Source organism: Castor canadensis, chromosome 11 (assembly GCF_047511655.1).
Source record: "Castor canadensis chromosome 11, mCasCan1.hap1v2, whole genome shotgun sequence".
Classification (NCBI taxonomy): domain Eukaryota; kingdom Metazoa; phylum Chordata; class Mammalia; order Rodentia; family Castoridae; genus Castor; species Castor canadensis.
The window spans coordinates 127127078-127153597 of record NC_133396.1 but is presented as its reverse complement, the minus strand read 5'-3'; the positions used below and the strand labels follow the sequence as shown (position 1 = coordinate 127153597).

Here is a 26520-nt window from a genome sequence, read left to right as displayed (position 1 = left end):
CTGTAAAGACAAGCTCTGAGCTAGGAAGTGGTCATTGAAACAACCAGAGGCTTGAGCCTTTTGCTGGGGATGGAGGGAGGGGTCCACCCGGGTGGGGAGAGGGAGAAGAGGAAGAACCCTTTAATTACCCTTATAGCTGGTTTTTTAACTCCAGAACCAGGGCATTGTAGGTGTTGGAAGGTGCAGTGGGTGGATGTTTGGGGAGGTTTAAAGTGTAGGGCTTCTAGTCTGCTTTGGAAAAGGCATTGTTAATGACAGAATGAAAAGGCCTTCCTCCATTTTTGCCCTTCCACCTGTGTGCTTTCACTGAGCTCTGAGGTTGTGTAGCTCCCATTCTGGGTGATTGGGAAACTGGTGGGTGTGGGGGTTATGCTTTTAACCAGGTTAAAGTTTCAAGGAATTCCTCTGCTCTGCCTCTGAGTCTCCAAGTACTTTCCACCGACTCCCTCTGTGGTGTCATTGCCCTAAGTCACTGGAAATGGAGTATAAGTCAATAAAAATAACCCTTCATTTTTACAACTGTCAAGACGTCTACAATTTTATTAATCCTCCACCAACCCTGTGGGACCTCGGATTGCATCATATGCCTAGAGATTGTTGATATCAATGAAACTGGGGGCACATTGAGCCTCAGAATGGAAGTTAGAGATGGGGTTTGACACACCAAGATCTGCCGTTTGCTGGCCGCATGACCTGGGGTAGCTGACTCAGTTTCCCTATGTCCTAGTTTCTAAATGGTCAAAAGAGACTCTGAATTTTGTAGGTGCTTAATAGACCACTATAGACTGCCCACAGGTGGAGTTTATGGTAGTGTGCTCTGTGGCTAGAGGCCTGGTGGCTTCACACTTCATATAAGGAGCAGAGTGTCTTCTTCCTGCTGACTTGCCTCTATTCAGGGAGGTTCCAGGAGTGACCAGGTAGAATGAGGAAGGACATTATGCCTAGAGAGGAGGTGGGAGGAAGATCTGCCCAGTGCTACCTCCCTGCTCCAAGTGCCTGCCTCCTGCTGGCAACCTGAGCCCTTGGCCTCTGAGATGATCCTGGAATGTAAACTCCAAGCAAAGCACATTCTTTAGCCGGGTCACCAGCTCCTGGCCCTCAGTAAGGGCAGGCGAAAGCCAGCATTCCTCTTGACCATGAATGATATTAGCACAATCTGGTACTGGGGGCGGAAGGGGGGGGTTGTGACTACAAGGTTGATTGTCACCCAAAGCTCATAAAAAGCCCAGTTCTGACCCACTACTCCTGTCAGAGCCCACAATAAAAGGGAGAGGGAATCCCATCCTTAAGCAGGGGGATTTGAAATACTGCTTATTTCCTGGATCTGGGTCCTATGTAAGCTACAGGCTGGAGAGGAGCTTAGAGGAAAAGGGGGCAGTAGAAAGATTCCTCTCACAGCTCTGCTGGCTCAGGCTCTTTGATTTCTGACTTTTATTCAACTCAGCTATATACTTAGGTCCTCCATGCCAAGCTCCCTGGGTTAGTGATACTAGCACAGTCCTGAGGAGCACCTCAAAAGCCATGTGTGTGTGTGTGTGTGTGTGTGTGTGTGTGTGTGTGTGTGTGTGTGTGAGCGCTATGGATAGGGTGTGTGGGGGATCACAGTGGCTCTAACTCACCAGATACATAATGGAGAGGTGTTAGGGCCCCAGGATAGGTGTTCAGGGAGGGAGCTGAGGAACTGCCGGGTGCATTTGGGGAGTACTGAACAGCAGAGAAAGGGAGTCTGAAAGGGCAGAGCCATTTCAAGGGGCTGAGAGGCCCACTGAAGCCTATGGAGGATATTTGAATTCTGTAAGGATGCAGACGGATCTGTAGACCAAAAAGAGTTCTGGAAGGGTAGAGGGAACCCAAGAGGGGATGGGAATAATGAGGCTACTGTGGCTATGAGGGCCAGGAGGAAGCTAGTGGTTTTGTGAGGGAGAGAAGAGGAAGGTTGAGGCAGTCACTTTTTGCCTAGGGTTAAGCTGGCTGCCTTGAGGTGCTGGAAGCTCAGATCCCAGGTGGAATAGGACCAAGTTGCAAGGGCAGCTCCCAGCTACAAATGGGAACAGTATATGGAGAAAAAGATTTGCACATTACTATTTCCTTTATATGTTTGCTTTTGCAGTTTTGAATCCCTGAGGTTAGGACCAAGATCCATTTTCTTTCTTTTTTTTTTTTTTTTGCAGGGGGGAGGGATGCAGTACCGGGGTTTGAACTCAGTACCTCAGGCTGGCAAAGCAGGTGCTCTACCACTTGAGCCACTCTGCCAGCCCTGTTTTGTGTTTTTTTTTTTTTAAGATGGGGGTCTCAGGAACTATTTGCCCAAGCTGGCTTTGAACTGCAATCCTCCTGATCTCTGCCTCCTGAGTAGCTAGGATTATAGGTGTGAGCCCTGGCTCCAAGGGCCATTTTCTGTTGAATGATAGGTACAGGGCCCAAAGTCCTTGTCTCATTCAGGTGGGAGAGCAGAGTGGTTCACCTTATGGAGATAGTGACATCAGCCCTGTTTGCACAGTTATGTCCTCCTTCCAAGGTTGACCAGAAGAGTCCTGAGAACCCAATTGGAGCCCTGGTAGGCTAGAAGGCCAGCCAGCCTGGAGCTCCTCCCTGCTCACTCTCCCTGGTACAGGCAGACAGGAGAGAATAGCTTTCTCTTGAAGCACCCAAAAAACCCATCATTTATGAAGTGTTGCCTCAGGCACCAAGTGGGCAGTCACTCTTCTGACCTTTAGCCTTGCATCCCACAGACCCTCTGAGTCACCTGCCAACTATTTCCTCCTTGGAGGATAAAGGTGGCTGAGAGGTTTTGCATAAAATGAAACTGTCTCACAAGCCAAGAGAGTCCAGTCTGGCTAAATTAGGAGTGGAGACTGGGGCACTAGGATCTTTCCAGCAAGTTCCTCAGGGAGCCATCCATGCTCTTACTCCACATGCGGCCTGCAGTTATCAAGCCCTGGCTCTGTGCCAGGCACTGACTAGATGCTAAGCAGTGAAGATGGTGAGAAAGAGGGGCTTCCCTTCCACAGAGCTCAGGAGCTCTTGCAAAAGTCACAAAAGTCATGAGACGCCTTTGGGTCTCAGTTTCCTCACCTGCAAAACAGATCAGTTCCAGACTTTTTAAGAGTGTACAAAAGGTCCCTCTGGCTATGAAGGCCAACTGTGGCACCCAGAGGGGCAAGAGCTGCAATGCACATCATAAGAAGCAACAGATGGCCCTGCCATAGCAAGGACCACAGAGTGTGACAGCAACTCACCTTTCAAACTGAAAGTGTGTGAGTGTGAGAACAAAACCACATGAGAGATGTCGTCTATAAGGAGGGTGACGTGTACATATGAGCTTATAAAGACAGGCATATGCACAGTGTTCAAAGTGTGGGAGTGTGAGATGTGAGTGTAAGGTGTGCGAGCACAAATGATCACGTACGTGAAGATAAGCATGCATATGAGGTATGTCTGAGTAAGAAAGTGTGTGAGTGTGTGTGTGCATGAATGAGTGTGCAAGCACAAGAGAGAGAGAAGGCAGAGAGTGTGGGGGCGTGTGTGAGTGTGGAACTGTGAGGACAGGCAGGCAGGCAGGGAGAGGAGGGGAGAAGCTGGGCGCAGTGCAGCAAGCTGGCCTGGTGTGAAACTGCTGCCACACACGGTCCACAGAGCTCACCCCCACAGAGCCATTGCCTCTGGGTTGGGGAGGACTGGTTCTTAGTTTTGCTTCCTGGAGTCAGAAACACAAGCTCTGCACTTCTGTGAGGCAGGTACATGATTGCCTGCAGCACTCAAATGGTCTTGGATGTTTGGGAAAAGCCACTAAAAAGCAAAGAGGATCAGATACCACAGAGAACACAAACTCTAAGTGAAGTTAACATAGGGCACTAAAGACATTTGCCCCTGGCAGCTAGCTGGCCCTCCTTCTTTCCCCAAGGGACTGACCAACCATCTCTGACCTCTGCCACTAGTTGCCCTGTGGCTAGGGAGGGATGGGGTCTGAGAGGTGCCCCTAGAACAGTTTCCTCATACTTACGTTGACCTGCCCCACCCCCCTCTTCTCCAGGCCTCAACCCCTCTTCAAGGTGTGTACAGCCTCCATCACAGCTTCTGACCTCTTTTCGCACCACTCCCCGACATGTCCCTTGCCTAGTGCTCTTGGGCACTCTGCTCACCCCACCTTTCCATAGTGTTGTGAGTTGATTTGTGTCCCTACAAGACCATCTGTTGAAATCCTCACCATTGGTACCTATGAATGTGATTGGGAAATAGAGTCCTTGCAGACATAAGCAACTTAAAATGAGATCATAGTGGGTAAGAATGGGCCTCAATTCAATGATTGGTGTCTTTACAAGATGAAGGAAATGTGGACAGACACAAAAGGGAGGGGACCATGTAATGAGAGGCTGGAATTAGAGTGACACTGTCACAAGCCAAAGAACACCAAGAATTTGTGTGCCACCACCAGGGGCTAGGAAGAGGCAAGGAGAGATCTGTTCTTCCTAGCCCTACCCTCACCAGAGCCTTCAAAGAGAGCATGGCCCTTCTGCCACCTTGACTTTTTTAGCCTTAGAAATGTGGCACAATGAATTTCTGCTGTTTTGAGTCCCCTAGTTTGTGGTATTTTTGTCAGGGCAAACCTAGAAGCTAATGCTATCTGACCAACTTGCCACTTGCCATAGATCTATCTGTCTATCTATCTATCCATCTATCTAGTGGGATTGGGGTTTGAACTCAGGTCTTCTCCCTTGCAAAGCAGGCACCCTACCACTAGAGTCAGACTCCAGTGCATTTTGCTCTGGAGATGGGGTCTTGAGAACTATTTGTCTAACCTTGAACTGCGATCCTCCTGATCTCAGCCTCCCAAGTAGCTAGGAGTACAGGCATGAGTCACCAGCCCCTGGCTCAACATTACTTTATGTGTCCACTTCTTTAGCTCTTGCCTGAGTCCTGCCCTGTGCTATGGTCACTTCTGTGACTGTTTCATCTCCCACATGAAACTCCCACCCATGTAAATGTTTCATTTCAGGAAGGCCACATCCCAAATTCTCTCTGAGCCTCTGACTAGGGCTTTGGGCCTGTTCTGTAGGTCACATGAGGTCTGGATACATGCATGAACTCTCTTGGTCTCCTTACTGCAGAGCTCACAGACAGCAGTGTATGTGAGGGTGTGCATGGAGCTGGATTAGATTTTTGTTCACATCACTTATTAGTGGGCTGCCTGGGTTAGGTGTTCAGGATTCTTAGCTCTCAGCCTACGAAGGAGTTGAGAAAGACCAACTACCACTCCCTGTGCAGGAGCTGGGGGCTGGCATAAAGCCCAGCGCAAATGGTAATAATTGTTAGAAAGAAACCTTGGAGGGAAGGAAGCACGGGAGGCCATGAACTAGTCTACTCTCTTGTAGTCCTGAAGCCTCCTGGGATTCTCTGATTGCCCAGAAGTTGGATCTTGCTCAAGAGAAGGCCTGGAAAGCATGGCCTGCATGCTGTAACATGACAGCAACCACTGGGACTCCTTCAGATCCTTGGTGGGACCTTAGTAATATCTGTCTATTTCATTTTCCTCTGAAGAGGAACTCAGAATATCCCTTGCTGCCAAGATGCAAATGTGGTCAAGTTGCTCCTCCATTTAAGACTTGTTGCTCCTCCATTTAAGACTTTAATTTGCTCCTAATTTCCCATATGCAGAAAGTCTAGATTTCTCAGCAAGTTCTGCAGTAAAGCCTTTCTTTTCTTTTTTTCTGTGGTACTTGGGCTCAAACTCAGGGCCTCGCGCTTGTAAGCAGCCACTCTACTTGAGTCACTTCACCAGCCAGTAAAGCCTTTCTAGATGTGCTAGCCTGCATTTGTAGCCCCACCTCCCTACATCCTCCCCTGAATTCTCTAATGCATTTCCCCCCAATAAGCCAAAAACTATTTTCCTCAATGGTCTTTTTTTTTTTTTTCTTTTGCCTCCCAGGTGAGCACCAGTGCACTTGGCCCTAAGAACACCTTCACCTTCACCTGTCCTTCAAAAGCACCAAAATAATACTGCAGCTGCTTACCCAACAGCGTAATTCATTTTACGTATAGTAAGTGGCTCTTAGCCTCATAATAAGTGAGGCCTTATTTTGCCCATTTTACAAACAAGGAAACAGGCTCGCAGAGGTTGAGCAAGGTACTCAAGATCAATTAGTACATGCTAATCACAACGCAGAAGATGCTCTTGCTTCAAAGCCTGCCATCATCCTCTTCTATCTGACTGGCTTCCTGCATCTTTCACAGTGCAGTTTTCCAATTACCTGCCTGGGCTATCTCAATTTATCTCTGCTCTTTGTGGCCACCCTGAGCAGGCTGCGTCTGGGTTGCACTAGTAAAGATTGACACTGAGCACAGAGTAACTGCAGACTTGATCCCTTGTCACCTTCTAAGACTGCATGTGTTGGAGGACAGGAATCCTGAAACCAGCAACACACGACAGCACATCATAGGTGCTAACATTAAGCAATGGTTTGGAAAAGCCAGCAGAATGAAAAACTTAGAAGAAACCCCTTTCCCAGGGGTATAAATTTAGGAATATTCTGTGCTCTTGACATCAGGGAGCTCTTTCCAATCTTTCCTAGGAATTCTCACACTCACTGTGAAACAGTCCCCATCCTTCCTGGTTGGACCTTCTGAGTTGTATGTATAGTACAGAGCACTTGATCTTATCTGTTCTGGTGCTAGTTCAAGGAAATGCTTGCTGTGCTTGCATCTTTTGGAATCAGACCTGGTTCAGTTACTTACTAGCTTGTGAACCTGGACAAGTTGTATAACCTTAAACAGGAGACAACTGACCTGAGAGTTGATCTGAGGACTGAAAGCACCTTGGGAGATGGTGTTACCATTGCTCTTGTTTTACAGACTGAGAAATTAAGACAGGAAGGTGAAAGATCTTTCCACCATGGTGGGGAGAAGAGGAGGGGATGGGAAGGCCTATGGGGTTGGGCAAGTGACGTCTGATGCCCGGAGCCAGGCCATCGACCCCAGATCCTGTGCTGCTTCCACCATGCCACGAGTCACAGAACCATGAGGCTTGACACTGGATTTCCCTCACTCCTCAGCGAGGCACCCCAGAATCCTCCCACAGTAGGTTTCTGAGAGGTGAGTCCTCAGCAAACACCAGCAACAGATCTGAGTTGCCTTGACTGGTTCCGGTGGGTAATTCAATGTTTATAGCTGGCTGTACTCCAAAGGTTCCAACTATCTTAAAGTACTTCAGTTCCATCCATACATATGGGGCCATTTGTGCACCTGGAGAGAGCTCCCATAAGGCCAGGCCTTCTCTTGGAAAGAGTGGAGGCTTCTGTTGGTAAACCCCTTTCTTGGGATTGGAGAGGGTGGGAGGAAGGACAGAAATGGAAAGGGGATGGGGGTATTGAACTAGGGATGGCCTGTGGGGCAGCTGCCTCCAAGGAGTTGTTCCATCTTTCCTAGCAACTGCAACTCCTCCAGTCCCTTTCTCTCACCATTAGATCAGGGGGGGCCAACAGAGATAGAGGACACAGAAACGAAAGGGTTGGCCGCTCTGCAGTCTGCTCACTAGGGGGCACCCACGGCCACAGTCTGCCTCCTAACCTGGGTAGGAAGGAAATGTCAGCCAGCAGGTGGCAGTGCCCCTCTAGGACCCAAGGAAGAAAAAAAGTGCAGGTACCCAGAGGAAGGAAGAAAATAAATCCCTCTCCCTAAAGACTCAGTTGGCAATCTCCCTGTTCTGCCTGAATGAGAGATAATCATACCATCATGTGAGGAGAAAGCAGCGTTACCTGGCTTCTTCACAACCCTCAGGGCAGGTATCTATTCATCATTGCATCCTAGTGCTAGTACAGATTAAAAAAAAAATCTTGCAGTACTGGGGATCGAACGCAGTTCCTTGCATATGTTAGGCAAAAGGTCTATCACTGAACTATATCCAGCCCAGTGCAGCTTTTAAAAACAACTGAGAATACAAACAGATGCTATCCAAGCTAAAAGGAAGTATATTCTCCAAGGGTTGTTTTGGTTTTGTTTTTAACTCAGTGAACAGTTCCCTTGGTTCTTTAGATAAGAAAAAACGAGCTTCAATTGAACAAAGTTAGGTCAGACACGAGTAACCTGACCAAAAGAGTGAATGAATGCAGCCTTTGTTGAACATATACATGAAGTCTTTGTACCAGAGATGGAAAAATCTGTTTTTCTGGGAGTGGGGCAGCTGGTGGCATTTGTGGAAAGGTGGAAATCTTCAGGAGGCACAACCAAGAATAGGTAGTCCCCTGGGGCCTGATTTAGCCTAAGGACACCAGAAGGGTTGTCTCATGGGGTCTGCTCTACCTACCCATCAGGGTACTCCTGCACCCCATCACCACAGTAGGGTACCAGAGAAGATAGGAATATAGATTTTAATCATTGTGCTGCTGCTATTAACCAGAGTGCAGTTAATCCATCCTTTGTGGATTTTGATGCCACAGTGTAAATGAGAAGCTTTCACACAGGAACACTCTGGGGGCCACTGGAGACAAAGGATGAGGCCTTTGATGGGAGGGAGTGGCAGAAGGCAAAATGCAGAGAGATGTGGTGAGCAGATACAGAACTCAGAGTCTGCTCCTTTCCCATCACTACATGACCAGCAAGGACCCTGAGAGGAAGGGTTTTTCCTGCCAAGGCTTGGACTGAGATGTGAGATGTGAGAGCCACCGCCCCGCCCCTACCTTCCCTCCAAGGCTTCCTTCCCCACGCAGTTGCTTCAAGTCCAGTTCCTGCCTAGTAGATGAGGTCCAGGGCAGGCCCACAGCTGAACGGATGTAGAACAAAGGAGGGACAAAGGCTTTGGGACTCCCTCACCCTCCATTTCAAGTCCTAAGAGACCCCCAAGCTAGTTCAGAGCTGGAGGACAACAGGAGCCCTCCTTTGGGTAGGAACTACCCCTCCCGACCTCCTGGAGGAGGGGGAGAGGTGGAACTCCCCGGGGATGAGGGGGGGACTATCCTTGTGCCTTTCTGTGCTACAGGACAGCTCAGCTACAAGTGGGGCTTTTCTGGGACTTAGTGTTTAGGAGTGGAAGAAGGTCACCGAAAGCCCCAGGGCCTGACCCTGCTAATAGGAGCTGCCATCCTGGGAAGGAGTCCAAACTGCTTTGATAAGACCATTCCTCATGTCAAGAGAGGAGTGATACAGTCCAGGGCAAAGGTGCAGGGCTGGCACAGCTAGGAGTCAGAGACACACAGGGCCTCCACAGCGTCACTCAGACCCTGGGTAACACCCCCCACAGCAAGGAGGCAGTTCTTGATGACAATGCTGGAGCAGGCACAGCGGGGCGTGGGCATGGCCGGGAGGACCTCCCATCTGTTCTTCCCTGGGTGGAATGCTTCTGCTGTCTCCAGAACAGTGGGCTGGTTCCCTAGAAGCACCAAGACAATCGGAGGTTACACAGCAGTCCAGCCACCTCACATACCTCACAGTCACCCTCCCCTCAGGACCCACAAGCAAAAGCTGAGCAACTCCAATGTCCTTAACTACAACATCGCTCCTCTTCCTGGTCCTGGGCCAGTGGCTCTTGTCAAGCAACCCCTTTGCTCCTTCTTCATACCTTTGATCTTCCATCTTCTTAAGAGTAAGCTTTTTGTCCCCATCCCTGGTTTTTATCAGAGGCTTCTTGAGCCCAACTGTCTCCCTGTTATTTTCACATACAATAGAGCTATCCCTGTTGTCCAGGTCACATGGTCTTTCAAGCATGAATAAAGTGAGGTGTGTACACAAAGAGTAAAGTTGGGGTGTCTGGAAGCCCAGCTGTCCGTGGTGACATGGGGCTTTTCACTACTAGAGTCTCTCCTTCAAAATACCATTACTCTTTGGGAGGGTATTGCATCAAATCCAGAATTTATTTTATCAGAAGCTTTTCTATCCCAAGACTGAGCTGGGTATCCAAGGCAACAAGAGGGCTCAGAGGGGGACGAGGCCAATGTCCTCTGCACTTTGTCTCCAAATATCTCCAGACATTTGTCTCTAAATATCTCCAGACAGGGCTCCAGGTGTCTGGACTCAGCACAGAGCTACACAGTTATCAGTATGTCCCTTATTCTCTCTGGGCCTCAGTATCCCTCCTATAAGAGGACAGAAAGAGCACATCTGGACCCACAGGTGGATAGGTAATGTCCAGACTGTGAGGAAGAGTGTTTTGAATCCTTCTTTTTTTTTTTTGGTGGCACCAGGGTTTGAATTCAGGGCCTCACGCTTGCTGGGAAGGCATTCTTACGGCTTAAGCCACTCCGCCAGCCCTTTTTCATGTTGGGTTTTTTCAAGATAGGGTCTTTCAAACTATGCGCAGAGCTGGTTTTGAATTAAGTTCCTCCTGATCTCTGCCTCCTGAGTAGCTAGGATTACAGGTGTGACCACCCAGCATCTGGAGAGTTTTTTGGATTCTTTGGGATAAAGTGGTGGGAAGTGGTGTACCAGGAGCAAAGGGCCAAAGATCCACCGAGCACCAAACCCACCACTCATTCCAGCCAGGAAGCTCCATCCTTACCAAGTCCTCCTGCCACTACGACCCGTCCACTTAGAGAGCCAGCCACGAAGTCTGCCCGCCGCTTCTTGAGGAAGAATGAGCGTTCCATCTTCAGCCATCCCCCTGAAGGCCATGAATAATGGCAGGAGAAAGAGAAGACAATGCTGACCACCCTTGCCACATAGACAAGTCCCAAATGACTTTCATCCTGGGCAGTAGCTCCTCAGCATTCATCCTTGTGTTCAGAGTGCACAGAGCACCCCCTGTTTGAAATGACATCCTCTGCTACCTCCACTCTCTCTCACACTTGCTACAGTCTCAGACACCACAATCCCCACCAGGAAACCTCTGTTCTGCTTCAGTTCTCCCAGGCTATAACTGGGGAGGAGGCTGACAGAGCTGGTGAGTGCAGGAGTCAGAATCTCTCTGTTTCTCTACCAGTAAAGGAAGAATCCCTCCCTGACCTGGTCCTGCATGGACATTATCTGCAAGGAAAGAGACAGCTTTGATGAAAATAACTAGCCAGGCTAAAGGGAGACCTGTATAGGTGAAAGAATTTCAAAGTATCCCTGAGTGGAAAGGGGTACTGAGACTTTGGAGAGGCTTGCCAAGCTGGGTAAATGGCCCCAGAGAAGATGGTTGGGATGGGGAAAGTGGGAACCAGCCAGAAGGGAGACAAGTAGCCAGAGCTTCCATGAGGGAGCCCTGCGAGCAGGGCAAGGGCTGGTACCCAGCTCACCCTGTTCCATGTCAAATACATCCATTGTCCGCAGGAACTTGGGCTGCCGGTAGAGACGACCTTGCCGCAAGCCTCCCAGGCTGTACAGGTGGTTGTCCAGAGTCACAAAGCTGGAGAAGGCCCGCTTACAGGGGATGTTGGGGAACTTGGTCCAGGAGCGAGTCTCAATGTCAAAGACCTCGAAGGCATTGACGGCATACTTGGACTGTCGTCCCCCTGCAGGCCAGAGCAGAGTGCAGGGTGGGCAGAAGAGAATTCTCTGCAGTCAGGGCTGGGCTCCCCTTCTGACTGTTACCCAGTCATACAAAAGCTCCCCGAGGGAGGGTGATTATCCCCCAGCCAAGGAGATGCTCAGCCCACAGGCACCGCATCCCAGGGAACTGACCCAAGGGAGGGAGAAAGTGCAACAGGTAACCCATCCTTACCCAGCACATAGATCTTGGTGCCTCGGAGGAATGAGGTGGCAGCATATCTTGGGGTGGGCATGGGTGCTAAGGACACCCACATGTCCTTCAGCATGTCATAGTGTTGGAGGTGGTTGTGTGGACGGAGATCCAGGCCCATCCCGCCTGCTGCGTACACTCGGTAATCTAAAGAGAAAAGTCACGTACACCCTGGCTTAGCTCAGAGGCTTTAGAGGCAGGCCCACCAGCACCCACCGCCCATCATGGTCAACTTCCCAGTCACTGTTTTTGCCAGACGGACCATAGTTATGTCGGTGTGGATGGCACTACTCAAAGTCCCTGTTGTGGCTAAGTCTGGGTCTTCCTGAAGCCATGATAGGACTGTGTGCCTTAGCCTTCCCTCACATGCAGTCCTTACAAAGCCTAAGACACAAAGTCCTGCCCAAAGGACAGCGGTGAAGTCTAGGCCTGGAAGACCCCTTGCGGGTCTTGTGCCTCCACTGTGCTCTCTCTTCAGGGAAGCTGGTGGGGAAGTCAACATGGAAAGATGTTCTTCTGATATCCTCTAGCAACTGCCTGTTCCCCAGGTGCTCCCAGACTGGCATTTTCCAGGGGTCTTTAGAAATGCAGTCAGCCCCACTGTCACTAGCCTGCTGGGACACTGAACTGCTTCTGGTTTTTGTCTGCCACCTCCATGGGAGAGGACCATCCTCCTTTGTAAGTGAGATGGATGTGGAATCCAGGAGGCACCTGCGCTGAAGGGGGTTGGGCCAGGGCTGAATGAGGGTGAGGCTTTGGAGGAGACCTGGCCCCTTTATGAAGCGCTGCTCTGAGTAGGGAGTGCCCTCCATTTCACCACTGCTCTTGACTGCAGGTGGCCTTTCAAGGACTTCTCTGACACACTGCACCAGAGAGGATGGGAAGGGCAAAGCATTTATGTTTCTTAGGGCCTGACTCCACACCTCCTAGGCCTATAAAGAACACCCCCGCCCAGCCCACATAGACACCCCTGCTTGGATTCTGTCAGTGGCCAGTCCTCACAGCTTCTACTTTGAGACCCCTTTACTCTCTGAGGTTACTGTAGGAAGGGATGAGGATCGAGTACTATTTCCTCCTACTTTCTAATCTTAATGGGAAAAAAAAAAAAATCCTAGCCTTACCTAAGGCTGAGAATGGGTCTGATAATGAGTAAATCACTCCCTACCAGAAACACCTCCTCCTGGGAGTCCTCCATCTACTCCACACTCCTACAGCACTTCTCTGTTCAATTTTGACTCATTCCTCTCAGATTCACCTGGGTGTCCCTGAACCAGAACACTGGGCCCAGAACAATAGCGTGGTGCCTCCTGCGAGATGGCACCTCCATTGCCCTGCTCCATCACTCTGCTTGTCATGTTACTGACATCATCTTGTTCTGTTTCTCTCAATAGGTGATGGGTCCCTTAGCATCTGTTAAGCTGTAGTCCCAGAATGTGGGACAATGTAAGTGTTTCTTAACCTAACTGTTGAACCTATTTGATGCCACGGTTAGGAGTACAGACTTGATCATCACTTACTAGCTGTGTGACCTTGGGCCAATGACTTAACCTTTCTGGGTCTCACACTGCTGCTTTCTACAATGAGGATAAAAGTAGCACTTATCTCACTGGGCGAGTTGTGAGGATCAAAGGGGATAAAGGGTGAACTGTAAAGACTTAACCTTTCAGCACCATTTATTGAGGACTGAGAATGAATGGAGGGCACTGGGAAAGACTCCAGGCCTTCCATCCTTATTACAGGGAGGTTATAGAGACCCCACTAACTGCTCTGTCTAGGGGATTGTGGACTACAGCTTCTCTCTGGTCACCTTCAATGGTCAGACCCTAGCTTCTGAAGCTGAGGACCAGGTCTTCTGCCTCTTTTCTTTTTCCTGGGGGTCTAGGACTTGCTAGGGGCAGAGCAGGTGGTTTGTGATCTACCACAGGCCTGACCCGAAGCCAGGATGAGAGGGAAGGAAGGACAGGAAAAAGGGGAGGGACCACTCCTTATTGCAAGCCTATGCTGCCCAGGTAAATGTGTGTGAACCTAGGGTCTTCTAACTCCTATTGGACCACTTCCCATGAACCTATGTTTTAGCAAAAGAGCTTTTGGACACTTCCCCTCCCCACCTCCAGACCAGTTGTATTACATCCAAAAAGAATGAAATGAGGGGTGTTGCGAATGTGAAATGAAGCATCTTAAAACTACACAGTCAGCACACCATGCTTGAGAACTTAGTGAACCTTTGAGTAATAGGCCAAAGGAGCACACCTTCTGGAACATTCTGATCTCCACTTAGCACCTCTGAGCCTAGGGTGGGGGGTAGAGGAGAGGGTAGAGAGTCCTGGAATTAGTCCCAAAGCCCCAGGAGGTAGAGTCCAGTGATGGTGCAAGGATGGAGTGAACATCCTCAGGACCCTAAATAGATGTTTGGATGTGGTGGCATCTGCAGACAGGCTTCAGGGGACAGGATGTGACCAATGGGAAGTGTGGTCATTTGCTGAATGGGGCTGGAGTCTACAGACACATTGCATCTAACCCTACAGTCCAGACCTTGACTCTCCCCTCTGGCAGTGGTCTGCCCAGCTAGTTGGGAGGAGCCTGCTGGTGTGGACTGCTGGCATGGGATGGAATTCCTAGACACTTTCATGGCTGGACCTGCATTTTCCCATCTGTAAAATAAGGGCAGTGGGTCTCCAGTTTTAGTGTCTGTTGTGGGATCAGGAACGTGGTAGTGAGCCCTCAAGTCAGTGCTGGTTCCTATCCATTTCTCTCTGCGTCCCTGCCCACCCTCAGCCCTGGCCCCACTTGCCTTTGGCCGTGACAGAAATGCCCATGGCAGCCTCACGCAGCATGCTCCTCTTCTTCCACTTGCCCTCATCAATACTGTACATCTCCACGACTTTCAGGGGCAGCTGATTGGTGCCCACACCCCCGATCACCATGATCCGTTTCCCTAGGGCGGTGACAGCTACCCCGGCCCGGGCTGTGGGCAGGGGGGGCAGGGCAGTCCACTGGTCGGCCTCGGGGGAGTAGACCTCAAAGCAATCCATGGGGACGCCATTGTCGTCACATCCCCCGATGGCATAGACCTGTCCCCCGGTCTCCAGCAGGGAGCAGTAGACCCGGCGGCTGGGCAGTGGCGCCAGGCGCTTCCACTGGAAGTCTTTGACATTAGGCACCTCCATGGCAACCCCAAGGGCCCTGCCCGCCGCGCCCCCGCGCAGCCCCAGGCGGAGTTCGAGCCGGGGGTTCTGTCTGCTACTCCGCGCCGGTCCCCGCGTCCCCTCTCGCCGCCTCCATCTCGCTCCGGTGAGCCGGCTCCCGCCCGACGCCGGCCAGCGCCTCACTGTCCCTTACAAGTCTCAGCGGTCCGGCGGCGTCCACGCCTGGCCCTGCGGGAGGAACAGGGCGAATGAAGGGCAGTGGGGACCACGCGTCCCCGCGCCCGGCGAACGCACGAGCGGGCCCCGCAGCCCCTCTGCAACTTTAAAGGCAGACACGGCGACCGAGGGCGCCACTCCGCGGCTGCACCCCTCCCGGAGCCGCTTTGTCCTCCGCCCCCTCCCCGCCCGCTGCGTGGAAACCGCCTGAGCGCGCAGGAGGAGGGGTTCAGGGCGGGGATCTCAGGGGCTCCCAGCGCTGGGCTGCCCCCCGACGAAGGAAGGGGCGAGCATCCATCGGCGTCGATGCCTCCCTCTCCGCAATCTCGGCGCCTGCATCCCGGTGCCACTTACCCTGCCAGGCCAGAGCCGCGCGACGCGCAGACAGCTCATTCCCCGGGCGCCCCGAGCCCTAGTCCCGCGGCGCGAGGAGCGGGGGAGAGGGCGCTCTGTCCTTCCCCAGCCCGCACACCGCTGTCACACATGCAGGGAACAAATGAGCAGCAAGAAGGAGTAGCGGAGCCACCAGCTGGGAGAAGGCCGGCGAGCCCGCTCCACGCACAGCACAGCCTCACCCGCAGCCGCCACACCTGTGCAGGAATCCGCGGGCGCCCCGTGGCCGTGACCTCTTTTACATATGCTTGGGGAGCGTGGGGCCGCGGGGGGAGGGAACGGCCCTGGCCGAGGTGGGGGGTAGGGGGGACGCTCACCTTGTCTACAGGGCTAAGGGAAAAGGGAAACGAGGGGATGGGGGGGCACTAGAGCCAAGTACCCAGATGATGGGGACCAGGCTCCCTCCAGCGTGGGGGCGGGCGTTTGTGAGTGTTTGTTTTGGGTGAGGAGGCGGAGAGTCCAATTACCCAGTTTGTCTACAGTACACAGACCCAGTTCGTGACAGGCTGGCTTTGCTTTGGGGGAGGATTATCACATGCTTTAACCTCATAGAAGCAAGTTATGTGGGAGTGACACATGCAGATTGGCACAGGTGAATTAAAACATAACCTGCACATGTGTGTATATAACTTAGCCATCACCTTCTCTGCCTCCCTGTGTAGACACCGAGCAACTGACAAATACATGGATATGTGGACACACAGCCAGAGACACCAACACAGATAAACATACAGGAAGTCTCTCCACACCATCACCATCTTTGCACATCTCAGAAAGCAAATCTCAGATAGCAAATCTTGGTTCTGGGTACCAACCCACAGGGCTGGACTGATAATTCTTTCAAACCACACTCCAACAAACTTTTGCCCCCAGTAATACAGGCTCCTATGATGCAGCAGACCACCTGGTCTAGTCCTATAAGGCCCATATGGCCTTCGTTCTACCTGGTTCCCTTCAGTAGAGCTATACCTTGAAACACCCAGGCCTGAGAGCCTGACAGACCTGGGTTGGAATCTTGGCTGTGAAAATTATTTAACAAGTCTGAGTCTCAGTTTCCTTTATGTATTATTTTCCACTAGACTTACTGTTTTGAGTTAAATTTTAGATTCACGTGTCGTTTTAAGAAATACCTGTTTTCCTCCAATGGTAACATCTCACAAAACTATAGAAGAATCCTCAACCAGGGAATTGAAGTTGACCAGTCAAGATACAGAAGGTTTTCATCACCAAAAGGGTCCGTTGCACCCTTTTATACTGGACCTACTTCCCCCCTCTCCTTCTTTTCCAGCTCTTGGCAACCAGTAATATGTTCTACATTTCCAAAATCTCATCACTTCAAGACTGTTATACAAATAGAATTGTACTGTTATACAAATAGAAAAGTATGGAATCTTTTCGGATTGTCTCCAATCCGAAATGTTGATTGTATCAACATTTCATCCCCTTTTATTTCTTTGTTGCACTCCATGGTATGCAGGTATTCTTGTAGGTTTTTGTGAAGATTAAATGAAATAATATTTAACCAAACATACTTCTAAGACAGAAAGAGCCTCGCAAATCTCTACTAATACCATTATGGCTACCATGACTTCTAAGAAACAGATGTCTTAACTCATAATAGGCCCATCTTAGTATTTTGAGTTTTTGTCCTAACAATTTCACTGTTTTTGTTTGTTTTAGTTTAGATTCTCATATTGCAAAGTAAGCACACAAGAAGGCTGAGTTCCATTTTCTGTATTCAATAAGAACTCACAAATTCTGAAAGTGCATAGTCTGAATTCATGAACTTTCACAAGGATCATCAAACATTCCCTTTCTTCTTATGGGGCTAGACTTTGAGGGATAGGGGACTGACCCACCCTTACCTTAACAGGAACAATCTTCACAAATCAGCACAGGGTGACAAGGGAGACTGAAAGGCACAGTCCCTCCTCAAATAGGTTGGTGGGGTCGTCTTCAGCCTTACTTGTCCACCGGACCTTCCACTCAAGCAGTGAGTCCAATTTTCTTGAACTCTCCCACAACTGTGGCAGCACGGTGAGCAGGTCTGCAGCAGCCTATGCTACTTTACATTTGTATCACCTGCTGGAATAAGCTAAGCGCCCGCACTTTCTCATAATTTCCAAACAGCCTTTGGAGAAGTGACCAGGGCAGGAGGAGGAGGAGTCTGAGATTCAGTACAGCACCTTCTTCTTATGACCAAGCCATTCGGGAGGCCTAGGGTGTGAATTTCCAGTCCAGTGCTCATCCACCTCATCGTGATCAAGTCACAAATGAATGAGTGTGCATTATTAAGGAAGCCAAACTTTTCCATTCTCATCTGGCATCTGGCCTTTTGTCCAACTGCAGAGAAGGAAAGAGCTCAGACCCCCAGAAGGATTCCAGCAACCACCCACACTGTCTGTGCCTGGAGCCCACCTAGGGAAGCCCTGGAATCTGGTCCTGGACAGGACAGGCGCCTGACAGCCTGTAGGCTCATGTCTACAGGCATCACCACCTACACAGAGCAGGGGCTCTAGAGACTCAGGCCCTTGGAAAAGTACTAAGAACCAGGTGCCTTCCAGGCCATGGCCTACTTGCTAATTCTGGAAGTCCTGGCCTGTCTCCATCTCCCCCACCCCTTCCCCCATGGCTCTTCCTCCCAGCCAGGTGACATCCTTTAGTCCTTACATTGAGTGCACATTAAAGAAGCTTGTAACCTAGCAACCACCACTTAAGATTCCCTGAGTCACCTGCAGTTTCCATGTCTGGGCCTTCAGGAGTGCCAAGTTGGAGGGAAGTTCACTGCCTCCTTTGATCTCTCATCACCTCATTCTAGTGTGGAATCACTTTCCCAGAAGTTCTTCCTCCTGTCAAACCTAAATTCTTCCTGCTCTAAGATAGCACTGGACGTGGGCTGCTCTTGCTCTGAAAGTGTTCAATGGGACTGGAGGTCTCTCCTTCACTGATTCATTGTAGATTTGCTAATTTGACCCCCTAGCACTACGACAAATGAACAACAAAAAAAAGTGTCTGACTTTTTGCTTTGGTGGGAGAGGGGTGGTGAGAAGGGAGGGAGGGAAAGTGGAATTTTTATTATTGTGCTATTGATGTATCAAATCAAGCTTGGGCATGTGTGACCCCAGAATAATGTTACCTAGTAAGTAACACGTTGGGTTTGTTGAGGTCTAATTTACATACAATAAAATGCATTTTTGCTCAGCATCTATGGAATATTATGTAGGATACTGACTTCATGATCTCTGATGTAGGTTAGGGGAAACTAGGGTACCAAGAGAGGACTATTCAGAAAACCAGGTAGGGCTGTCTCAGTGTGGCAGGTTACCAATGGAACATGTGTGGGTGGGTTTTAAGGGTGGTGAATTCCAAGAGTAAGGCACAGTTTGAGGTGACACAGCATCTCCTCCTGCCCCAGAAATATAAATTACCCTCCTGTCAGCTGGTACCTGCTTGCCCTCTCCCCCAACCCAACACGGGGTGCCATGATTGCTGGAGGGACACCTGGGAGCTCCCAGGCAGGATCACCTTGTTAACACAGATCTCTTCCTGCAGTGCCCCACAGATCACAAAAGAGGTAGTGGGAAATTGCCGGACTCTGGAATCAGACAGGATACAGGCTCAGCCACTTCCTAGCTGAGTGACCATGAGCAAGTCACTGATGTCCCTGAATCTCTTTCCTTATCTGTGAAGAAGGAAAGAAAATCTTTTGGAGTGTGGGAGGAAGGTGATGTCAGGAGGAGTTGCTGAGCACATCATAGGTGCTCCACAAAGGCTCATTTTCTTCTTCCCTTTAGATGGTGAGTTTCTGTTCCTCCAGCTTGCTGTGTGTTCTGGGCAGGTGTCCCAGGTAGCAGGTGCCAGTTTCACAAGGAGGCCTACACCTTTCTGTAATCCATCATTTCTGGACCGATCTTGGACAGAATCTCTTTCCTCTTGGCTAACTGAGATCGCTTCTACCGCAGCTCAAGCCACAGTCTAATCTGGAGAACAGGTGGTGTCCTTTCCTGGGTAATCACCTGCTCCTGATCATTCTAACTGGAAGCCAAGTTGAATGCAAGTGTGCAAGTGAGAATGACTCATCCAATTAGAATAAGGCAGGCTGGGAGCAGAGAGAAGGACAGCCTCCTCCCATAGTATTGACAAGAAGGCCTCCTCCCACCCAGCCCCACCCCAGTCCCAATATCAGCCTAGAGGAAGGATTTAGGACTCTCTGCATCTGCATAATCTGATCGTGTGGCACTGCCACCCTAGGGGTGGAGGTGCAGAGTTTGGCAGAATTGAGCTCCCTCTCCTAACAGCCTTGTTTAGAGAGTTGAGTTGGCCTTTCAAGAACCCTACCCTGCCAGTGCCCAGTGTAGGGAAGGATCCTAGAGGGATTTGATAGGTATCAGTGAAAGAATGTCACTCCCCACTGATATAGGGAAAACCAGGATCTCAGGTCTGGGAGAGTAGGGTTGGGGGAAGGGGTCAACCTTGCCTTTCAGACTCAGAGGCTGCACAACTTGAGAAACAAAAGAGTGGGGGAAGTTGCACACTCCTCCCTTGTTCAGTGTAAATGATGACAGTGACAGTGGGAAGGGAAATCTCTGAAGGACCTCAGCTGTTTCCCTGCATTTATTGAGGAAATTGGAGAGGAAATGGGGCTTGTAATAAAGCTAAGAACTGGGTTATAAACAAGGGAGAATTTCCTAACCACCAGCATCAGAAACTTCAACACCAGCAAGCGGTGAGGTGAGAGGCTGTGGTGCCACCTCCTCTATTTCCACACCTGGGAGATGCTAGAAACAGGAAGGACACGGGAATGGGAATCAGGAGACCTCTGCTGTAGCTCATGTTTATCATACCAGGCTGTGCCACCCTGGATGTATCTATTCATCCTGTGTGTGCTTTAGGAGGAAGGAAGGTGAAGATGAGAGCAGCTGGGAGGTGCTTTCTATATGTCTGAAGCCCTAGGGAAAGAATGGTTTAACTCTTTGTGACAAAGCAGCCGATTCTGGGGTAGACAACCTCACATTCTTCCAACAGCTACACATGCACGCCTGCTACATATGTCTGCCCCTCACAGGCACTGCCAGCTACCAGAGGGGGAACTTCCTCTGGCTCTGTTGGTGCCCTCACCCTCATTTCCCTCCAATCAACTGAGGATAAGGGGGACCCTGCCATAGTTCCAGCCATAGCTAATGAATGGGCTGCTCCTTACAGTCCTTGGGCACCTGTCTGGAAATCTAACCATGCTTCCTTTTGGGCTCTGACCTTTCTGAGTACCTCTTGTCTCCCACGGTTGTCAAGATAGTAAGCAGAGGATTCAAAGGCTCAAATAACAGCACAATTTGTCCCTTTCTCTAAAAAGGAAAACATACCTATGAATCCCAGCTCACCGTCCTGGGGCTGGCTAGGTGATGGGTCCAAAGGGGCCTCATCCTCCCCTCTTCCAGGACAGGGGACACACAGAGCCCTCAAGGAGCCCAGACAGCTCTGCAGAACAGCAGAGGCTGCAGGCAGGCGGCGGCCCACTCAGACACGCCTCTTTAAAGGCCCATTAGTAAGTTAATATTACCATTTCCAGAGCCAGCAACGTCCTCCATTTTTCTTAATTAAAAAGAGCTCCATGTCCTGGCAGAGCTGAGAGGGGCTCTGAATGACTTACGCACCAGCTCTACTGCTGCCAGCTAGGAAATCTGCAAGGAAGATTGATTGGCAGATGGGTCAGGCTGCCTGTCGTGGCTGGCGTGCATACACGTGTGTGTGCATGTGTGCTGGAGGGGGAGGGGTAGTTCCAGAGTGCTCTGCTTGTCAAAGCCAGAGGGGAGGCCTGCTACACAATCCAGGGCGAACCCAAAGCCCACCTGCTCACTTCCCACAAGGGGTTCCTCTCCAGAGCAGGACTGTCTTATCCGGGGGACACAGGCTCAGGCCACAAGGCTGTTAGCTCAGAAGAGAAAGGGCCCGTTCTCCAGACATGCATCTTAGTTCATGGTGGGTTTCCTCACCTGGTGCACACCTTGTATTGGACTTCTCATGACCCGACTCTCCTTGCTCATCTCCTTCTAACACAAATTTTATCTGACCTTGGCATCCAGTAGGATCCGAGGCTCTGGGCCATATATGGAAACTCAAAGGGAATAATGGGTCTACAAGCTGGGTTTGTAGGAGATGGTCCTTGGCCCAGAGGCTACAGAGACCCAGGATGTAAGAACAGTCACCCTCAGAGGTCCCAACCCCCTACTGTCTCTCCCAGCTGGCACTTTGGGGGGCTCTGTTACCTACATTACACCTGGGCTTCCCTCCAAGAACCTGCCATCAAGAGAGGTAGAGAGGTTGATCCAACTCTTCCTCTAGCAAGAAAGAGTTTCCTGTTCACTGGGTGGGCCTGGACAGAGGTACACACTTACTTCCTCCCCAGAGGTTCTAGAGAAAGGACCAGGCTGAGGCACATTGAGGAGGAGGGGTGGGACTGGAGAGCAGACCTAATCCAGCACTGTGCTTTATCTGGCTCCCACGGGGGAAACAGGCATTCTGCTACAGCAGCCAGGCTGCCATCTGGTGTGTTGACCCATGCCTCTCTGTGCTACAGAGAGAGGAGGAGGGGACACACGATGGGCTGGCTGCAAGTGGGTTGTGCCTGTTTAAGAATAGATGGGAGTCCAGAAAGGTGAGAAGCAGCCAGGCTGTGGGTAAATCAAAGGGTCTGCCGTCCTTGTTAATGGGTGTTCCCAGGCCAGGCAGGTGTGCAGCTGAAGGGGTCTGAGGAGGCCTTGGGGACCCACACTGCTGTCCCAGCTGAAGAGAGAGCAGCAGGGCCTGAACCCTTGGGAACCCTTTTGTGATCTATTATCAGGAGAAAACGGCTTCCTGCTTAGAGCCCAGGAGCCCTCAGTCCTTTCTTGGACTTTGCTGGGAAATAATCAGAGCGACCTCTACTCACAGTTTGACCTAATGGCTGGCATCCCAGGAGGAACCACTACCAGGGATTCTGTATGTCCTTTTTTCCTCCATAATTCTAGTCCAGAAAGGGCTATTTCTTTCCTTGGATGACATCCCTCCCCTGTGGTCCCAGCCTCAGGAGTTGTGTTCTGTGGGGTTCCTTAGCACAGGCTCCCCCTCCCCAGCCCCACAGACATGGTAATACCTTAGCTCAGGGGTTTGCAAACGATGAAGCTAGGGCCCAGCCTGACCCACTGCTGGGTTTTGTATGGCCTGCCATCTTAAAGGTGTCTTTGTATTTTTAAATGATTGGAAAAAAACAAGAGGCAAATATTTCAAGATACACAAAAATGATATGAAATTCCCATTTCAGTGTCTATAAATGCAGTTATATTGGATCATAGCCCCTCTTACTTGTTCACATGTTGGACAGCCTCCAGCAGTTTCAACAACATGTGTGGCCCGCAAAGCATAAACATTTCCTATCTGGGTCTTTCCAGACCATGTTTCCCTCACCTTTCAAGGGAACAAGAGAGTCCCTACCCTTTCATTGATAACTTGTTCCATGCTTACCTAAGTTGCCATGGCAATATCTAGTGGCAATTTATTGGGCACTTACTATATATAACAGGTACCTTTTCTCTGTCACATAATCTTCACAGCACTAATTGTGCCATTTCTGAAGGCATAGAGGGAGCTCTTACAGAAACTCAGAAGAAGATTTTGGGGGCTGGAGATGTAGCTCAGTGGTAAAGTGATCCCCAGCACCAAAAAAAAAAAAAAAGTCCTGGAGTCAATCCCAGGTGTGCCTGTCTCCAATGTCCTGTCTAGGCCATCATGAATCTAAGATGACCTCCAGTAGCCCACATGGCTGCTAGTTTAGTCATCCCCATGAAGAACTAGGGGAATTGGGACATAGGTTTTTAGGTACCCAGAACCCCTCGCCCCTGCTCCACCAGGTTCCTTTAGCTTCAGAGCCTTGTCCTCAGGTGAGAGGAGTGTGGGCCTCTGGCAGCAAGTCAACAACAGTGACAAAAGTGACAATTTCACATCAGTGCCACCTCCCTCCTGCCTGCTTCCTCATCCTTGACTATCTATTTCATCACTTACCACCTTTCCTTGGGAAAGATTCAATTTGCATTTAAGGATGGCTCTGATATACTTTCAGGTACTAATTACAAATTCATTCCTCTTTAAATACTAAGACATCTCAGAGGTGGTAGAAGGCATTGGGAGTGGTTGCGATTTCTGAGTGATGAAGTCTGAGCTGTTTACTGTAAATCACTTACAGCTCCCCACCAGCAGAGGGCAGAGAGGAGGTGTTTGAAAAATCTATGCAGGAACTGAGAGTTTATTTTAGGAGTCTAAAATCAATGAAAAATAAATGTCTAACAATAATTTTCACGAAAAACTGGAAGGTGGTTGGCAGAATGGAAGCTGCAAGGTGGAGTGCCAGAAGTCCTAGGTGCTAGTTTTCCAAGCTGCTTATGTCTCCAGGCAAGATCCCTGCCTGTCTTATTTTCCACTCTTTCCCATCACCGACCAAATGCTTGGCACTGAGTCGGGAGTCAAGGAATAATTGTCACACAAAAACCTGCATGAATGAGTGGAGTCAATGAATCAATTATGGGAGGATCATTCATTTGAATACTGTTATGAGTCAGCCATTGGTTTATCTGTCTCCCCATTAAATGGTTTATTCCTTTGCACTTCCCCCAGTGCCACACAGCAGACAAACTAATCCTCCTTGGTCTTGAAGAACAGTACTGTGAGTTTTATAAGCCGGTGCATAATTTCACATTCATGTGCAATATTTAATAATTGCAGTACAGGTGGGAGGTAAGTCAGCCTTTATTATTCTCATTTCATAGGTGAGAAAACAAACCCAGAGAGGTGAAGAGTTTAGCTTTAGAGCACCCAGTTCCATTTGAAGCCCAGCTAGGACTGGACTCTGATCTCAGACCACCAGCCTGTTTTGCATTTGAAGGTCACTCTCTTCTCTGTCCCCATACTGGGCGGGTTATTCCAGACAGACTGGCCTTGTCTTTAAGAAGCTGGGAACCTGAAGTACAGTCTTGCCTCCCAGCCCACTTGGTCCCTGGGCTGTGCAATGGTGAACAGCCTTTCCATTTCCTGCCTCCATCCTTGGCTTTGTGCTCAGCCTGAATGTCACCTTCTCCAGGCTTAAGTGATCCTACAGACAAGAGTAATCATTCCATATTTCCACAGAACTCCCTGTGACTGTGATACACATATATGATACTAACTGTGGTGCATCCCATGATAAGAACTACTTCTGATGTTCAGAGTGCCATGTCAAATTATTTACGTAGTCTATATAATTTGAACCTTATAAGAACCCAAGAATAATAACAATAATAGTGAATAAGAATATGGTGCTTATTATGTATCATGAACTGATCTACATTTTTTATGTGTGTATACTTTAGTCTAGAAATTAGGCGCCATTAATACTGCATTTTACAGATGCAGAAACTGGGACTTGGGGCAAATGACTTGCGCAAGGTCTCTCAGCCAGAATGGTGAGTGCAGTCCAGCCTGCCTGGCCCTGTAGTCTGTGTACCCATCTAGAAAGTCTTTCTTAACAGATACTAAGCACTTTGTAGGCAGGAACCATGTGATGTGTCATTCTTGTCACACACATACCCTTAGAGGCAAGCACAGCACCTTCAGTATCTACTGTACTCCAAAAAGCCAGCTGAATTTGAGCCAGAAGTTCTGGGTCTTGGCTGTATGCAGGCTGATCTGTGCCCTGGACAGTGATCTTTGAACTTAATTAGCTGAGTTAAAGCCAGATGGGGAGGATTCTTTAACTTCAAAGCCAGAGGCCAGCTGAGGAGGAAAACCCTTCGCAGATCCTGTCCCCATGCCAGCTGCCTGGTGTGGGCTCTCTCCTCTCACTAAGGCTACTCCCCATTTTCCCACCAGCAGGCTCTCAGAGTGCCAAGACGCCCCTCTGCAGAGATGAATTAAAAGAAAACTTACCTGACCAGGGAGAAGAGGGCCTCCGGTGATCATCTGAAAAAGACAAAGGAGGAAAGGGGCCTGGAAAGGGGCTGCCAGGTGGCGACTTGGAGTCTTGCTGCTCCCGCCGCCGCCGGTGTGGGCAGGGTCCCCAAGGCTCCCTCCGTGAAGGATGAGTCCACAGCTGCAGCCTCCAGCTGATGAACTGGGAGACAACCAGCCCTATGTCGGGGGCATGTGGCCAGCCCCGCCCACATGCAAAGAAGCCTGGGGGGCCCTAAGCTCCCTGAGCTGTGACCCTCACCCAGGGGACACCGTGGGCCAGCAGAGCCCTAGCGTCTGGGGCAGGCGAGCGCCTCTCCCTCTGAGCCTCAGCCGCAAGGGCCTGCTCTGTGAGGAGAGGGTGAGGGGGCGGATGCGCTCACACACAGTAACTGCCATGGAGACTAACCAACAAAAAGACTAGGCAGCTGGACTCCTCCGGCAGATGCATGCGAGAGAATGGAGGGAAGAGATAGGGGCTGAACTTGGCTAAGCTGCCAGTTGAGCCAAGGGCAAATGTCCACCTCAGCCTTAATCCAATACTGGCTGGTCTCCCCCTCTATGTGGGACTGTGGGGAGAAGGCAGAGAAGGAGCCTAAGCTTTTTGTATTAAGGTCCCAAATAGCTACCCCCTATCTCTGCCTTTCTGGGCACAGATGGGGCATTTGTGGTTCAGAGAGGGTGAGAGATCCCTGAGGAAGTGCTCAGCATTGTGACAAAGCTGGGCTCATTCTGTAAAGTGGCATGTTTCACCAGGTCCGGTGGAAACTTTCAGAGCCACTTCAGCACTCTGTCCAGAGAAATGGCACACAAGATGTTCTCAAATGCAACAGGCTGAACTCAGAGCTGCCTGCTTGCAAAGCAGGAGCTCTACCACTTGAGCAGCACCTCCAGCCCATTTTGCTCTGGTTATTTTGGAGATAGGGTCTCGTGAACTATTTGCCTGATTGGCCTCGAACCACCATCCTTCCAATCTCAGCCTCCCAGGTAGCTAGAATTACAGGTGTGAGCCACCAGCACCCTGCTGCAACAGGCCACTCTTTAAGCCCAACCTTCTCTATCAAGATGTCAGGCAATGCTGCCTCCAGTTTCAGGAAGGTGGTTTTGAGAGCTCATCCAGGTGTGGGGCCCGTGACTTCTTCTGTCTAGGACTTTAAATTCTATTGT

At 50.1% G+C, this 26520-nt stretch overlaps 1 protein-coding gene across 3 annotated transcripts; it reads right to left on the bottom strand.

The window, feature by feature from the left end:
- Positions 1–7994: 7994 nt before the first annotated feature.
- Klhdc8a (kelch domain containing 8A) lies at positions 7995–25714 on the bottom strand. Of its 3 annotated transcripts, none has more exons than XM_074048511.1 (6): positions 25333–25714; positions 14439–15021; positions 11630–11794; positions 11205–11420; positions 10487–10588; positions 7995–9361 (listed from the first exon to the last, which is right to left on the bottom strand). In XM_074048511.1, exons 2-6 carry the CDS (start codon positions 14812–14814, stop codon positions 9168–9170), a joined length of 1053 nt encoding a protein of 350 aa, XP_073904612.1. In that variant the 5' UTR covers positions 14815–15021; positions 25333–25714; the 3' UTR covers positions 7995–9167. The 3 variants fall into 3 exon arrangements, with proteins under 3 accessions (XP_073904612.1, XP_073904614.1, XP_073904613.1); XM_074048513.1 differs by lacking the exon at positions 25333–25714 and adding an exon at positions 17268–18024; XM_074048512.1 differs by lacking the exon at positions 25333–25714 and adding an exon at positions 15364–15605.
- Between the last annotated feature and the right edge of the window lie 806 nt (positions 25715–26520).